The sequence below is a fragment of the Acinonyx jubatus genome, chromosome C1 (assembly GCF_027475565.1).
Source record: "Acinonyx jubatus isolate Ajub_Pintada_27869175 chromosome C1, VMU_Ajub_asm_v1.0, whole genome shotgun sequence".
Lineage (NCBI taxonomy): Eukaryota > Metazoa > Chordata > Mammalia > Carnivora > Felidae > Acinonyx > Acinonyx jubatus.
Window position 1 is genome coordinate 182,761,632 of NC_069381.1, and position 17,140 is coordinate 182,778,771.

Genomic DNA, 17,140 nt, shown 5'->3' on the forward strand with positions numbered 1-17,140 from the left:
TTTTTTGTAATGTTTATTTATTTTTGAGACAGAGAGAGACAGAGCATGAATGGGGGAGTGTCAGAGAGAGAGGGAGACACAGAATCTGAAGCAGGCTCCAGGCTCTGAGCTGTCAGCACACAGCCTGACGCAGGGCTCGAACTCACAGACTGTGATATCATGACCTGAGCTGAAGTCGGATACTTAACTGACTGAGCCACCCAGGTGCCCCAAGTACCATTTTTTAATGCCTTTCCTGACCATCCCCACTATGATCTCACAGACATTACTATTCCCGATTTGTGACTCTGATACCTTGCAGGACTCATTTCTATTTGTCTCCCCAGTTATGCTGTAAATTCCTTGGGCCAAGAGTTATTTCTTATATCTATTTCTATCCATAGTGCTTCATATATAGTAAGTTGTCACTAAAAGTTTGTTGCATGGATGATATAATTCATCAAATAACCCATCCATCTACTATGTTTTATACCACAGGGTATCTCTCGATATTTTTCCTTTTTCTTCTTTCATTAACATCAAAGGAACGTGGTCCCCCACTTTCCTCTCATGTTCAGTCACAAAGCCCTACTCCCAGCTCTTTTATGCATCCAAAATATGCTATCAGTTCTTTCATTCCCTCATTTATCTCCTCACTCTTTTTGAACTGGCTTTTTTCCCCTCTGCCATCAAGTATATTCAGGTTTTAATTATTCATCCCTGATATCACCACCTTGGCTATGCTACTCCTTGTAGACACTTTATTGTCACATCTTCCCACTAATGTGAGTTGCGAAAGTATCTATTTTTCTGCTTAAACAGCAGCAGCTAAGTGTCGAGATTGCGCGCGCGCGCGCGCGCGCGCGCGCGCACACACACACACACACACACACAAAACCCCACAAAAACAAAAAATAAAACCCTTAAGAAAGTAAATGTTTTCCTAATATTCCATAATTTAGCAAGACTAATGCACAAAAGCGAAGCCAAATTTTAGAAATAACTATTCGTTTTGGCCCATTTAATATTTTAGATAAAGGCTACCTTCTTTTTCAGGCCATGACTTGGTATCTTTGTTGCTCAGAGTCACATAGATAAAGCCCAGAAGGATAGACAGTTCTTAATCTTTGAATGATAACACTTTGAGAACCTGATAAAAGGTACATAGATCCCTACCCAAGAAAAATGCACATTGTCATTTTTTGCTTAGTTTCAGAGGTTCACAGATTTTCTGAAGCCCAAGCATGGACCTAGTTTTAAAATTCCAGTTTAAAATAGCAGTTATTAGACATGGTTTAAAGGTCTCCTTTGTGTTCTTTATGTTCTAATTTTCCCAAAATGAAGATATTTTCTGTTGAGATATGTTTTCTAAAAAAAAAAAAAAAATCCCCTACTATCAGTATACTTAAAAAAATCTTGCAAAATAAATTTATTAAGTAGTGAACTTGTCCCAGACTGACAGACTTTGAATTAGAAATGGTTGCCATAGGAGTGCCTGGGTGGCTCAGTTGGTTAGGCTTCTGACTTCATCTCGGGTCATGGTCTCACAGTTTGGGTTAGAGCTCCATGTTGGGCTCTATGCTGACAGCCTGGAGCTTGGAGACTGCTTCGGATTCTGTGTCTCCCTTTCTCTCTGCCCCTCCCTTGCTTGCACTCTGTTTCTCTCTCTCTCTCAAAAATAAATAAAAACATAAAAAAAAAAAAAGAAATGGCTGCTATAGGAGGCACTCAGTTTTCCCATCTGTAAAATGGAGTAATTAACATTAATCAATCATTGTGTTGTATAGATTAATACTTGCAAAATCCTAATAATTGTGATTTTTCTGGGCTCCCTCTGGGTAGTCTGTTATTTAGGTTGTAGTTTTCTTCTTTAGTCTGAAGCAGATATAATACCACAGCTGTTTCTTCAGCTATTCTGTTTTTTTGTGAAGGAACACCTGCTTAGAATGTACCTAAGGAGTTATTTCTTTGTTTTTTTGATAATTAAAGCACTGCTATGGTGATGGCTGACATCTGGATTCTCTTTTAAAGACTTCACTGTGTTTTTCTGGCTCCTGGGAGATTCATGAACTATAATGCATTAGATGGAAATGTGGTGATGTGCTTCATTTTGCAACAGCAATTTTACTCTTGCTTTGTTATTTCCCCACTGCAATGAGTGAGAGCTGCCACTCTGTTACTGCTGCTAAGAGATTAAGGGAACTGAGTTGAGCTCCAGAAATTTAATATGCCATATAATGCCTGATTTATTTTGATTCTGGCTTTGACTCGAATTGATAAACTCACTTGGGACTGCTCTGCAGAATCGACATCCAGGGATTAAATGGGTTTGTTTGTTTGTTTGTTTGTTTGTTTGTTTAATAAACTGGTTCTGAAATAATTTCTTTGGGGGAGCATGAAAATCTAGGTCTCTTAACTATTTCCAACATAACAGAGAAAGAAAAACTTGGTAGAAGTATTCTAATATTATAATTTCCTCAAAAGCTATTCTTCAATCTCCACTCAATTATAGCTCATTACACTTTTCTAAGATTTGCTTTCTAGAACCATGTACTTTTGTTTAAGGTGGCTATACATTACATCATCACTGCTCTATCTTGACATTCTTCTTGGCCTGTTACTTACAGGTGGAAATACCAGTGAAGACACATAGATTATTCAGGGCTCCCAGTTGTAAGAAACATAAGCTAATTCTGGCTGACAGAGCAGAAAAGAAGTTTAAGAGGAGAAGGATTTAGAGAATGGCTGGGAGGCTGGAGGGACAGTGTGGAGCTGAGCTCCCAACAACAATGCCCACAACTGCTCCATGGAACTGGCCCAGTGAGGTCACAGCCACTACTAACTGCTCCAACAAACACTAAAAGCAACTGCTGCCATTTCTACTGCCCACTAGGGCCACTTCTGCACTAGGAATTTAACCTTGCGAACACTCCCACTCCCAAATGTCTGATTCCTTTGCCAGCAAATTGGTTTCCAAGCAGAATCTTTCCTTCCTCAAGCTACTAACTTCCAGTCAAAGTCTTATGCAGGTGTGCTGGATGTTGAAGCCCAGGTCATATGTCTGCGCTCTAGCTGCGAGAGTCTGGAAATTTCATTTTCAGAGCTTACCTTGGGGAAGCAGCACTTACATTAAGACTAGGAATTCCCTAAGCATAACAAGTAAATATTTAAAACAACCTGGGCACCCAGAGAATATGAAAATGTTTTCTACAGGAAAGAATTAGTATTTTGAGAGTGTATGCTAAGAGCCAAGTGCTTTAAATAGATGACACTATTTAATCTTCAACAAAATAGATGTTTTGACCCTGTTTTAATGATGGGAACATTGATGCTCAGAGAAGTTGTTAGTAGCCCCAGATCATTTTGTGGGTAAAATGGAGAACACAGATTCATGTTTAGGCTTTTTTCCTTCAGAATTTTTGTCTTACAACATACCTTGAATTTCCATTTCCCAACTTCTAATTCATATATAAGCAGCACTGGACCAAGTAGTGAGGTGGAAGGAAGACTAGAAGCAGCAGCTTTAAGAGCAGGCAACAAGGGCTGCATTGGCTGCAAGAAAATTTAAAGATAATAATCAAGCAGACTAAAAATAGGTCGACTTTATTATCATTAATATCATCATGTGACAGCAATTGCAAAGAATGTCACCAATAAAACATTCCTTCTTGCTGAGGTGAAATGTTCCCTACTCCTAGGTACACCGGTATCTATAAGGAGCCTTCAACTTATTTTTTTTTTAATGTTTTATTTATTTTCTGAGAGAGAGAGAGCATTGAGCTGAGAGAGCATTGGGCAGAGAGACAGGAGGACAGAGGATCCAAAGAGGGCTCCGGTGCTGACAGGCTGACAGCAGCAAGCCCGTTGTGGGGCTTGAGCTCACGAACCCTGGGATCACGACCTGAGCCAAAGTCAGATGCTCAACTGACTGAGCCACCCGGCACCCCAGATGCCTTCAACTTAATTTTCAAGGTTTTTTAAAAAGAAGGTTGTTTAGCAATTGTCATTGAAGTGCCATGAACAGTTATATGTTCCTGGAATAGACCATAAAGGAGCCATTTAACATGTGATGTACCTGAGTACCTATCTTTTAATATTATTCCTAAGACAAAATGAATTCTAATTTTAATTTTAGAAGTATATTTCTCCCAAGTGTGGCAGTGTGAGCAGAGGCTCCTTTACCTTCTGGTAGCACCAGAGGCTCTGATAAGGCAGAACCTTCTTGGAGAGTCCCTTTGGTAGCAGAAACTGTCTTGGCAAAGTGGTTCTTGGTGATAAGAAAGGAGATGGATCCCAGTAATTTATACAGTGGAAGAGGAAGCAGTACTACTACTTCTTCTTCTTCTTCTTCTTTTAGTTTTTTTAATGTTTATTTGTTTTTGAAAGAGAGAGAGAGAGAGAGAGAGAGAGAGAGAAAGCGGGGGAGGGGTAGTGACACAGAATCTGAAGCAGGCTCGGAACTATTAGCACAGACCCCGACATGGGGCTCAAACTCACAAACTACCAGATCATGACCTGAGCCGAAGTCAGATGCTTAACCGACTGAGCCACCAAGGTGCCCCGGAAGCAGTACTTCTTTAAGTTGGCATGAGAAAGACACTGTTTAAATGAATCCCCAGCTGTACAGAATATGAGATATTAAAGAATTCCTTTACCCCATCACCAAGTCTTATAAATTCTATCTCCTAAATATCTCGCAAATAAGTTCTCTCTTCACCTTGGCCTATTCAGATCCTATTTTATCTAGACTACTGTAGCATTCTGCTACCTGCTCTTCCTTCCTGACATTAGTTTCAGCTAATTCTAATCTTTTATGCACATATCTGTTGGAGTGATCCATCTAAGTATGAGTAAGGTCATGAAATTCCTTGCTTAAAACCTTACAATGACTTTCATGTCCCTCAGGAGATGCCATGCAAATTCCTTTGCAAGACTCAGAAATTTCTTTAAGATGTAGCTGTTCCCTACTTGTATGGTTTCATCCTTAGACATTCTTTAACTCAAACATTTCAGTATAGCTAATCTGAACTACTTGCACTCCAAATGTGATGCTCTCCTAGGCCTCTCTGCTTTTGAATATTCTGTCCATTCAGCAGCCTACCTCCTATTTGTTGACCTCTGATAAGTCTTCTCTTTCCCAGACTCACAATACATTAAGTACTCCATACTCTGTGCTCCATCCTACAGTACTGGAGGTTTACTTTCATATTAGAATGTAATTCACAGAAAAACAATTGTATTCTGGTCTGGCTTCTCCTACTAGACTAGTAGGGCTTTTGTTCGTTTGTTTGTTTTTAAAGTGCTGGCTACGTCTTTTATCTTGGCCATCCCAGCATTCAGTGAAGTTTTTGGTATAGATATATACTCAATCAAATTTTTAAAAAATACATGCCAGGCTCTACACAGTATACAAGCTGCAAAGGTGGTGGCTGTCTGGTAGTAAGAGTGAGTCAAATTCATATAACTAAAACATAAGGCATAAAATATGCCACAAGTGAAGTTTAAATAAAAAGCTGTGATGACTTTAAGGAGAGAGCTCCTAGTTCCAATTTTAGGTGAGGTGGGGGTACAAAATTAAGAAGGGTCAAGGGAGAAGATGGCATTTGAGATGGATTCTGACAAGAGGAATTGTGATATTTGGAGATGCAGCAAGTATAAGGAATATGTTAGGTCACATACTGATATAGTAAAGCAGAAGGTATAATACAAGATCACAGAGTAGTCTCACTGAACACGTAAGAGAATATAGGAAAAAAGCTGGAGAAGTAGCTTCGGCTTCAAATGCTAGCTAAGGAGTCAGTATTTAATTTAGAAGGCAACTATAGTGTAATTAAAGGCAGTAATTAGCAGAAGAAAACTATTAGAGCAATCATAATAGTCTGAGTGAGGAGTTAAAAGGTCATCTTTAACAGGCGGTATAATATAGACAGGCAGACAGACCTGGGTCATTTATTGGCGATATGATCTTGAACATGTTATTTAAATTCACAAACCCCAAATTTCCTCATTTATTTCAAAAGACTGTTGTGATTAAATTTATGTAAAGAGATTAGCACAGTACTTGGCATGTACTAAGTGCTTGAATTAATCAGTGATATTTCAGCTGCAACTGATAAAAATTCAACTCAAATCAGCATAAGCAAATAAAGGAAATTATTAAAAGGCTACTGACAAGATCAATGGAACAGAATAGAGAGCTCAGAAATAGAACCACACATAGATAATCAAATGATCTTTGACAAAGGAGCAAAAGCAATACAATAGACCAAAGAGTCTTTTTAACAAATGGTGCTTGGGGCGCCTGGGTGGTGCAGTCGGTTAAGTGTCCGATTTCAGCCAGGTCATGATCTCACGGTCCGTTAGTTCGAGCCCCGCATCAGGCTCTGGGCTGATGGCTCAGAGCCTGGAGCCTGTTTCCGATTCTGTGTCTCCCTCTCTCTCTGCTCCTCCCCCGTTCATGCTCTGTCTCTCTCTGTCCCAAAAATAAATAAACGTTGAAAAAAAATTTTTTTAAAAAATAAAAAAACAAATGGTGCTAGAACAAGTGCACATCCATATGCAAAAAAAAAAAAAAAATCTAGACATAATTTTACACCCTACACAAAAATTAACTCAAAATGTATTGTAGACCTGGGACACCTAGATGGCTGAGTCAGTTAAGTGTCTGACTCTTGATTTTTGGCTCAGGTCATGATCTAACAGTTTGTGGCATCAAGTCCCATGTTGGGTTCCACGCTGACAGTGCAGAGCTGCTTGGGATTCTCTCTCTCCCTCAGTCTCTCTGCCCCTCCCCAACTCTCTCTCAAAATAAGTAAATAAAATTAAAAATAATGTAAAATGCAAAACTAAAAAACCCCTAAAGATAACATACAAGAAAATCTAGGTGACCTTGGGCTTGGTGATGACTTTTTAGATACAACACCCAAAACACAATCCATGAAAGAAAAAATTGGTAAGTGGGACTTTATGAATATTAAAAAAATATAGAGCTTTGTGAAAAAAACTGAAGAGAATGGAATGACAATCCACAGTCTGGGAGAAAATCTTTGCAAAGCACATATCTGGTAAAGGATTGATATCTGAAATCTATTGAGAACCCTTAAAACTTAGCAATAAGACAACAAACAGTCCAATTTAAACAGGACAAGAGATTTAAGCAGACATCTCACCAGAAAACATATAGAGATGACAAATAAACTTATGAAAACATACTCAACATTACATGTCAGCAGAAAAGTGTAAAATAAAATGAGATACCACTACACATCTATTAGAATGGCTGAAAGCCAAAACACTGACAACAAATGCTGGTTAGGACATGGAACAAGAACTCTCACTCACTGCTGGTGGGGATACAGAATGGTGCAGCCACTTTGGAAGACAGTTTGGCAGTTTCTTACCAAACTGAACATACTCTTACCATATGATCCAGCAATCACACTTCTTGGTATTTACCTAAATGACTTGAAAACTTATGTTCACACACACACATAAAAACAGCACACAAGTGTTTATAGTAGCTTTATTTATTATTGCCAAAATGTGGAAGCAACCAAGATGTCCTTCAATAGGTGAATGGATAAACAAACTGTGGTACGTCCATACAAGTCCATACAATGGAACATTATTCAGCAGTGAAAAGAAATGAGCTACTATACCATGAAAAGACATGAAGGAAACTCAAGAGCATATTGCTAAGTGAAAGAGGTCAATCTGAAAAGACCACATACTATAGTATTTCAACTATATGATGTTCTGAAAAGGGCAAAACTTGAGACAGTAAAAAGATCAGAGATTGCCAGGGGTTTGGGGTGGGGAGTGATGAGGGGATGAATATGTTGGAGCACAGGAGACGTTTAGGGCAAGGAATTTGTTCAGTATGATACTGTAATGGTCAGTACATGGCATTATACAGTTGATACATTTTTATCCATAAAATGTAAAACACAAAAAGTGAGCCTTAATGTAAACAAACTATAAACTTTAGTTAATAATTATGTAACACTATTGGCTCATCAATGGTAACAAAGTTACCACACTAATAGAAGATGTTAATACAGGGAAACTACGGTGGGGAGATAGGGGAAATATGGGAACTCTTTGTACTTTCTATTCAATTTCTCTGTAAACCCGAAACTGTTCTAAAAATAAAGTTATAAATTTAAAATTTTTCTAAGCAGTATATGTAAAATTCATGTAATTGAATATAAATGAAAAGGTTGTGCTTTAAAAAAAAAAATGTTACTGAGGTGATTCCCAGAAACAAAGACAGCCCAGGGCTTTAGGGACTAAAACTGAGAATTTTTTTTCCAGGATTTTATTTAAATTCAAGTTAGTTAACATATAATGTAGTACTGGTTTCAGGAGTAGAATTCAGGGATTCATCACTTACATATAACACCCAGTGCTCACCACAAATGCTCTCCTTAATGCCCATTACCCATTTAGCCCATCCCCCCACCTGCCTCCCTAAAACTGAGAATTTGATTTCTGTTTTTTTGTTTTCTGATAAGTAAGCAGGTTTTCTGAAAACCTGCTTTCTTCATATGTCAGGAATAATGGTATTCCCCACTGCCTCCACCAAGAAAGACCTAGATTGATATCTGAGGCTGGTGACAGTGTAAGGAGTCTAGGATACTAAGTCAACTAGGAAATTATATTGAAGCCTTGAAAAATGATGCCCTATGTTAAATGATAGCAAACAACTGGCAAAACTGTTGCCTACAATAAGAAGATGAAAAATGAGTCTAATGAAAGTTTTAAAAACTGAACTTATTTTCAAATTGTAGATTCATGTGTCTTCATTCCTGAATGATATTTTCACCAGGTATAGGATTCTGAGTTGACAGTTCTTTTCTTTCAGCACTTGAAAAACGTTATTTCCTTCTGACCTCCATGTGTCTGGTAAGAAATTTCCTGTCATTTCAATTTTTTTTTTCCCTATAGGTAAGGTGTGTTGAAGTAAAATGAACAAACATCTAAGAATCTCTAAAGGAAAGAAAGTTTTATTCAAGTCCAAATTAGGAGAGCTGAGGGGGTTACACAAACTTCACAAAGAGAGTGCTCCACAGATGAATATTTGGTGTAGGGTTATATACATTTTTTACATAAAAAGTTACAAATTATTAGACAAAGAACATTTCAGAAAGTTGCAGACCTTAAGTTGCTAATAGACATAGGGCTATATGACTTAACTCCTATGGGAATCAAGGGAGTTTCTTCCTTTTCCTTATCTTTTGTTCAGAATGCTCCTTTTTGGTTATTTTAACAAAGCAGATGTACAATATGTTCTTGGGGAAGAAATAGAGCCCATGCTTTGAAGTTTTAAGTCACTTTGTCCTTGGCTAGTGTTAAAGTATAGCTTCCCTGGGAGCCCAGTAGCAGAGCCCACAAACGTTAAAAGTTGAAAATTTCCTTTATCAGGTGTCAGCTTTTCCTGGATGCCTTCAAGATTTTTCCTTTGTCTTCAGTTTCCACAAGTTAAACTACAATGTACAGTGGCATAGATTTCTTTTGCTTTATCCTGCTTGAGGTTCATTCAGATTCTTGAATCTGTAGGTTATTTCTCGCTAAATTTGGGAAATTTTTAGCCATTATTTCTTTAAGTGCTTTTTCAACCCTACTCTCTTCCTCTTCTCCTCCCAAACTCTAATGACATGAATATTAGACCTTTTGTGATAGTCTCACTACCCTCTACGGCTGTTTATTTTTAATTTTTTTCAGTCTATTTTCTCTTTGTTATTCAGGTTACGTAATTTCTATTACTCTACCTCAGGTTCACTGATTCTTTCCTCTATTTCCTACACTGCTTTTGAGCCCATCCACAATGGTTCTTATGTAGGTTCTTTTTTTTTTTTTTTAAGTTTTTATGTGTTTATTTTGAGAGAGACAGAGACAGCATGAGTGGGGGAGGGGCAGAGAAAGAATCCCAAGCAGGCTCTGTGCTGTCAGCACAGAGCCTGATGTGGGGCTCAAACCCATGAACTGTGAGATCACGACCTGAGCCGAAACCAAGAGTTGGATGCTTAACCAACTGAGCCACTCAGGTGCCTATGTAGGTTCTTTTTTATGTCTTCTATTGCATTGTTGAGACTTTCTCTTTTTCAATTTTGTTTCAAGTGTGTTTGCAATTGTTTGGTGAAACATTTTTATCATTGCTGCTTTAAATTCTTCACCAGAGAATTATAATACCTCTGACACTTCACTGTTGGTATCTATCGTCTTTTTCATTCAGTTTGAGATTTAACTCATTCTTGGTATGACAAGTGGTTTCAAACAAAACCTGGAATTTTTCATATTATATGATTCTATCTTATTTAAACCTTTGGTTTTAAACTTTGATACCATTCCAGCAGGGGAGAGGGGCTATTAGCTTGCTACTGCCAAGTAGTGATAGAAATCCAGATTCCCTGCATGGCTTGCTTTGACAGTGGATGGGAGGGAAGAGCTTCTCATTACTACTGGGTATAGAGAGATATTCCAGTTCTCCACACAGTCTATAACGACACTGTGGTAGGGGTGGCCTCATTATTGCTGGGCAATGGCAAAAGTCCTGAATTTCCATATCGTATCCACTGACAATGTGGTGGAAGGAGAAGCCTGTACTGGACATGGAGATAAAAGTCCAGGCTCTCTACTTGAGCCTCTCTGGCACCACCCTAGCAAGGGTGTCAAGATACCTTGTTCAACATGAGGGTAGAAGTCTAGGCTCTCCATTCAGCCTTTGCCTCTTGGGTGGCGCAGTGTTTCCTGTGACATTTTGCTGGAGTAGAGCATTGATTTTCTAAAAGTTTGCTATCTTGCAAGGCTTCCCCTTCCCTCCTGCTATCCCTACAGACAGCAGCCTTACCTTGAAACTTTTGCTGTCTGTGCCTAATGGAGTTTCTGAGTTGCTGGATTCTTTAATTCTATAGTATACAAGGCAAAAAGAAAACCCAGTGTATTTACCATCTTATTATTCTTTGAGTCTCAAGGTCCCTGGCCTGTCTGCTTTCTTTTTTCTACCTTTCAGAGTCATCTTATGTTTGTTTTATAGATAATGGCTTAGCCAAGTCTGCTTCCCTTCTTATTTTATTCCCCTTGTGCTTAAGTTCAAAGATCTCTGAATTCTAATACACTAGAGTAGAATCTGGGTGTGGTTGTTTTAAGATATATCCATAAGTTTTGACATTCTTCCCTTCAAGTAGAGCCTAATTCTTCCCTTGAGTGTGGGCTGCACTTAGTGAGTAGTTTTTAACTAGTCTCCCTCCTCCCCAGCTCTATGCAACTACTAATCCACTTCTGTGCTATTTCCAGACACCTCATATAAATGGACTCATACAATATTTGGTCTTTTGTAACTAGTATTTGCCACTTAGCATGATATTTTCAAGGTTAATTGATGTTATAGCATGTATCAGCACTTCACTCTTTTTTATTACTGAATAATATTTCATTATATGGCTATATCACATGTTATTTATTCATTCATCAGTTAATGGGCATTTTATTGTTTCCACTTTTTGGCTGTTTTGAGTAATGCTACTATGAACATTTACAAACAAGTTGCTACCTGGATATGTTTTCATTTTTCTTGAGTATAGATCTAGGAGTGAAATTTCTGGGCCACAGGGCAAATCTACGTTTAACATTTTGAAAACTGTTAAACTGTTTCCTCAGCAGCTCCCCCATTTCTACCAACAGGCATTTCTACCAATGCCTGACAGTTCCCCAACTTGTCCACATCAAGACCAAGACTAGTTATTATCTATATTTTTTTATTATAGCCATTCTGGTGGGTATAAAGTGGGATCTCTTGTGCTTTTGATCTGCATTTCCCTAGTGGTGAGTTGAGTATTTTTCATGTCTTTTTTGTCTATTTATAGATCTCTGAAATATCAGATCCTTTGCCCATTTTAAAAATTGGGTTCTTTTTATTGTTAATTGGTAAGTATTCTTTATATATTTTAGATACAAGTTCCTCATCAAGTATGTGATTTTCAAATATTTTCTCACATTCTGTGGGTTGTTTTTTCACTTTTTACTGGTGTTCTTTGAGCCACTGAAAGTTTTTTATTTAGATGAAGTCCAACTTAACTATGTTTTTCTTTTGACTCTGTGCTTTTAATGTCATGTCTAAAAAGGCTTTAGTTAATGCAAGGTCATTATTTACTATTTTTTTTTTCCTCAGAGTTTTATAGTCTCAGTGCATACATTTAGGCCTATGATCCATTTTGAGTTAGTCTTTATGTATGGTAGAAGAAAGGGGTAACAGCTTCATTCTTTTGCATATGGCTATTCAGTTGCCCTAGCACCACCTGTTGAAAAGACTTCTTTTGCCATTGAATTTTCTTGGCACCCATGTTGAAAATCAATTCACCATAAATTTAAAGTTTATTTCTGAATTCTCAATTCTACTCCATTGGTCCATATATCTATCCTTATGCCAGTACAACATTGTTTTGATTATCGTACCTTTGTAGTAAGTTTTGAAATGGGAGAATTAGGAGCCTTCCAACTTTGATCATCTTGTTTCAAAAGACTATTTTGGCTATTTTGTGTCCCTTGCATTTTCATCTGCATTTTAGGATCAGCATGTACATTTATACAAAGAAGGCAGCTCAGATTTTGATAGGGATTACACTGAATCTGTAAATCAACTTCAAGAGAATTGTCATCTTAATATTTTCTGATCCACAAACATAAGATGTCTTTCCATTTATTTAAGTCTTTAATTTCCTTCAACAATGTTTTGTAGCTTTCAGTATATAAATTCTTCATCTCTTTCATTAAACTTATGCCTATTTATTCTTTTTGATGATATTGTAAATGAAATTTTCTTAATTTCACTTTTGTATTGTTCAATGCTAGTGTACAGAAATATGATTGATAGTTGTATATTGATCTTGCATCCTACATCTTTGCTGAACTTTTTTATTATTCCTAATAGTTTTCAGTGGATTCCTTAGAATTTTCTGTATACGAGATCATGTCATCTGCATGGTTTTACTTCTTCCTTTCCAATCTGATGGTTTTTATTTCCTTTTCTTGCCTAACTGCCCTGGCTAGAACCTCCAGTACAGTGTTGATTGGAAGTGGCAAGAGTAGACATCTTTATCTTGTGTCTGGTTCTTAGGGAGCCATCAGTCTTTCACCATTAAGAATGATGTTAGCTGTGAGCTTTTCATAGATATCCTTTATTAGGTTGAAAAAAGTCCCTTCTATTTCATAGTTTGTTGAAATTTTTTTTTTCAGTCATGAAAGGGTGTTGGATTTTTATCAAATGCCTTTTCTGAGTCCATTACGATAATCATGTCACTTTTGTTTTTTCTTCTATTGGTATGGTGTATAATGTTAATTAATTTTCAAATGTGAAACCAACCTTGCATTTCTGGGATAAATCCTACTTTGTGCATAATTCTTTTTGTATGTTGCTAAATTTGGCTTGCTAGTATTTTGTTGAAGATTTATTAAGTTTTTAGTTGGTATTTCCTAACTTTTTAATAGTGGATTAAGTATAATGTATGCAAGTACAATTAGTTAAATCATTGCATTTTATCATTCACTGAATGTTAAAAATAATCCATAAGGTCTTGACACATAGTGATTATATTTTGCTGAAGCAATGGATTTTGCTGAAGTATATATTTAAACCATATGCTACAAGACCAGTGTAAAGAGTGTCACTTAGCTAGTGAGACTAGCCAAAAAGTAAGCTTCCAAATCCCCAGATGCCTTTATTCTCTAATTTAGTTTTGTTAGGCATTTGGGGGCAAAACTATATGCTAGAGTTGCATACCTCATCTGAAGCCCGTTCCTTTCAGTGTCCAATTTTGGTACAGAGGCATATGAAAGCACGCTAAACACCTGTCCAAAATCGAGAAAAACTGAAAAGATTTAAAACATTATTGGAATCTCTCAAAGAATATCAAATGCGATCTGATTCAAGTTCCATTAAAAAAAATTTTTAGAAACCTTTTTCCATTTCTTTCACATTCAGTCTCCCATAGGAACCCATATTTGAGGTCTTCTTTTTTCCCCCATTCTCTGCTTTTCTGTATCCATTTATTTTACCTTTTAGTAGAGAAACTGCACATTTGTGACCCGTAGGCCAAATTTGGTCTATGTGTGCATTTAATTTGATAAAACATTTTAAATATAAATTTAATTAGTTTGCAAGATTTATAAATTAGGAAATGACACATAAAAATCTATGTATCTGATTTCTCTTGAAAAATTTGAGTTTGAAAAAAAAAGAAAAATTGGAGTTTGGTAAAATGTTGCCTTCATTTTACTACTGGCTGGCAGTGAATAGTGACTGCCTCCTTCAAATATGATTATTTTCTTCTAGTTTGCTGCGGTCTTTACCATTCCCTATTGTATTACACATGGCCAATTTTACTATTTATGATACAGGCTTAGCCTCTGTAGATATTGGAATTTATGACATTTTAATGCTATCCTTTTTAATATATATTAATTACGTTCTCTCAGATTCCTTCCAATTCTGCAACTTTTTCTATTTATTATATTGAATAGTATAACAAAAGTTCTGAAAGCCCCACAGGATCCCCTGAGCAATGTCTAGAGTCCAGAGATAAGCTGTGGCCTTTTGGGCCCTATAAACATTAAAATTCCTGTGGAGACCGCTATCTGATAAAAACAAAGGGGAAATCCAAACAACTGGTTACACTAACTTTGTATATGCAAGACCTCTTTCAGGGAAGAAAAGCCCATCTCCAAGAGAGAATAAAGGGGGAAAGTGGTGGGCAGTCTGTGCCTACTGCTGTTAGCTAAGTAGAGATTTACAAAATTGGGTCTTCTTGGAAAAAGGAAGAGGAGATAGGGAAAGAAAAGAGATATTACGGTAACATCAATAGGACCAATGAAAAGGAATTATAATGTCAATGACTTAACATAAATGACATACATACCTCAACTAATGAATTAAGAGCTGTTATTTTCTCTGGAAGTGGCTCCTGTAGGGTTATGTAAATCCTTAACTGTGGGGGAAAAAAAAAAAACCTTGTGCTTATTTCAGTCTGTTTCTTTACTTGACCCTTTAAATCTTTATTTGTATTTCTTAAAGACCTCAATTATCTTAGAACAACTGGGACAACTTATAGTATTTAATGTTTACTACAATTAATCTTTCTAGAGCACAAGAACTCCTCACCCTCTTGGTTTTTTTAAGGGAAAGGGCAGAGAGAAAGAGAGAGAGAGAGAGGGAGAGAGAAAATCTTAAGCAGGTCCCATGCTACGCAGAGCCCAACTCAGGGCTAAATCTCATGACCTTGAGATCATGACCTCAGCTGAAATCAAGAATCAGATGCTTAACCAACTGAGCCACCCACCAGGCACCGTCTCCATCCTCTTCAGTAGTGACCAATTCAGTTAAAAGGTCAACCTAAAAACAAGACTACATAAATCAAAAACTGCATTTGGAGTACATGTACGTGTTTGGGTTACTGGATTACACTTCAGTAATCCTCTACCTAACAAGAGAAAGTAGCAATATGTATGTGATTCACAAAATAGAGTGAAGGCTGGTTTCCTAAACACGGTTCTATATTCATAATTATATAATTGGCCTCAATTTTCTTTTTAACCAGTACTCTGTAAAAAAAAAAAAAACAACAAAAAAACAGACCTACTTAATAATAATAATTAATTCTTGATTGGTTACACTATTATGATGTCAGATAGAACCCAATAATTTGAACCAAAGTAGGTTAGCATAGTACACTTCAATGAAGTCACTATAGTATATATAAGAAAATTATATTTTATCATTTATTCATTTGTGTTCTTACTTCAAGACTATTTGTTAATATTTGAAATGTGGAGAAAAGAAAACAGTATGTATAAACACAATCATATACAGACTCAGAACAGTTAATAATATGAAGTTCTTAGTTTGTCAAAATGAGCAATCTTTTAGAATTTCTAAAAGAAAGAAAGTTTTATTTCATCCCAAGTTAGGACGGCTTCCCAGGATGCACAATCATCATAGAGAGTCCTCCAGGGAAGGAATATTTTGTGTAGGGTCTACATAAAAAGTTACAAATCATTAGATAAAAGACATTTCAGAAAATTACCTAATCTTAAACTTTTGGTACATGCAGGGCTGTATGACCTTAATCTTATGGGAACCAGGGAGGTTTTTGTTTTGTTTTTTTAAACTCTTTATGATTGAAATGCTCTTTTTTAGGTTGTTTGTAAACAAAGCAGATGTACAATGTGTACTCAAGGCAGAAACAGAGCCCATGCTTTGAGATTTTGCTGACTCTGGTAAATGTATGGCTTCCCTGAGAGCCCGTGAGCAGGACACAAACACTGAAAGTTGAGAATTCCCTTTATTGTATCAACTCCTGACCTACAGTAACGCCCCAGTAAATGTTGGCTGTAATTTTTACAATCATCACTAATATTGTCTTCTATAGGGCTCTTTACAGTGCCTTGCCTCACAGGCACCTGAAGTTTAGAATACTGGACCCTTCCCCTTCCCCTCCCTGCCTTTAGCATACATTTGGCCAAATCTTCCTCTTACACAACTGGACACAGATGGTTGTTGGACACCTATCATTTTCCTACTGTCCGAACTGGTTTTTGAAAACCCTAAAACAGCAAATCTTGTTGGCTGCAAACCCCAGGGACAACAATTGTGTAACAGCTAATGCCTTGCCCCATTTTTCCTGTTCCAACTCATGTGCCCTGTTCCTCAGTACCAGTCAAAGGTGCATTAGATTTCGTTTCTAACCACAAATTCTCATCAACCTAGAAATCTTAGTTTATCTACAAAGAAAATGAGCTGGTGAGAAAAGGGAGATTCCCTTCATTTAACATTCAAAGAACTACAAAACAAACAAACAAACAACACCTCACCTGCAAGGTGAGCCTACTGAAACGGGAGTATAGCATACTCAAAATTCTACCCAGTTACTGGACAACGACCTTCGAGCCACTCCTGCTGCTGCGAGTACGCTACAACTGCTGCCCTTCTTTCAGAGTCCTTACTACATTCCCTCTTCCTTTGCTCTCCCAACTCTTTCCCAGACTTCCGTTCGAACTTCCCGGGCAAAGCAGAACCCACCAATCACAAACGTCTTTCCTAGGGCCACGCCCCCATCGCCCCCTCTGGGAGCCGAGTCGGATTTCGTGCACACCCCTCCTTCCCTTACGC

At 37.3% G+C, this 17,140-nt stretch overlaps 1 protein-coding gene across 5 annotated transcripts in view; it reads right to left on the reverse strand.

The window, feature by feature from the left end:
* LOC113597531 (uncharacterized) overlaps nucleotides 1–17,115 on the reverse strand; it is a 204,589-nt gene extending 187,474 nt beyond the window's left edge. For 4 of the 5 annotated variants that reach the window (XR_008295514.1, XR_008295513.1, XM_053215525.1 and 1 more), the window contains exons 1-3: nucleotides 16,843–17,115; nucleotides 14,892–14,960; nucleotides 3,415–3,531 (exon numbers count right to left, since the gene is read on the reverse strand). Coding sequence is in view for 2 of the 5 variants with exons in the window: in XM_053215525.1 (XP_053071500.1) it covers nucleotides 3,415–3,531; nucleotides 14,892–14,960; nucleotides 16,843–16,878 (222 nt within the window). In the remaining 3 variants the exon portion in view is untranslated. Of the gene's footprint in view, nucleotides 1–3,414; nucleotides 3,532–4,161; nucleotides 4,336–14,891; nucleotides 14,961–16,842 lie in introns of those variants that run through there. The other variant, XR_008295515.1, reaches the window with a different exon arrangement.
* Between the last annotated feature and the right edge of the window lie 25 nt (nucleotides 17,116–17,140).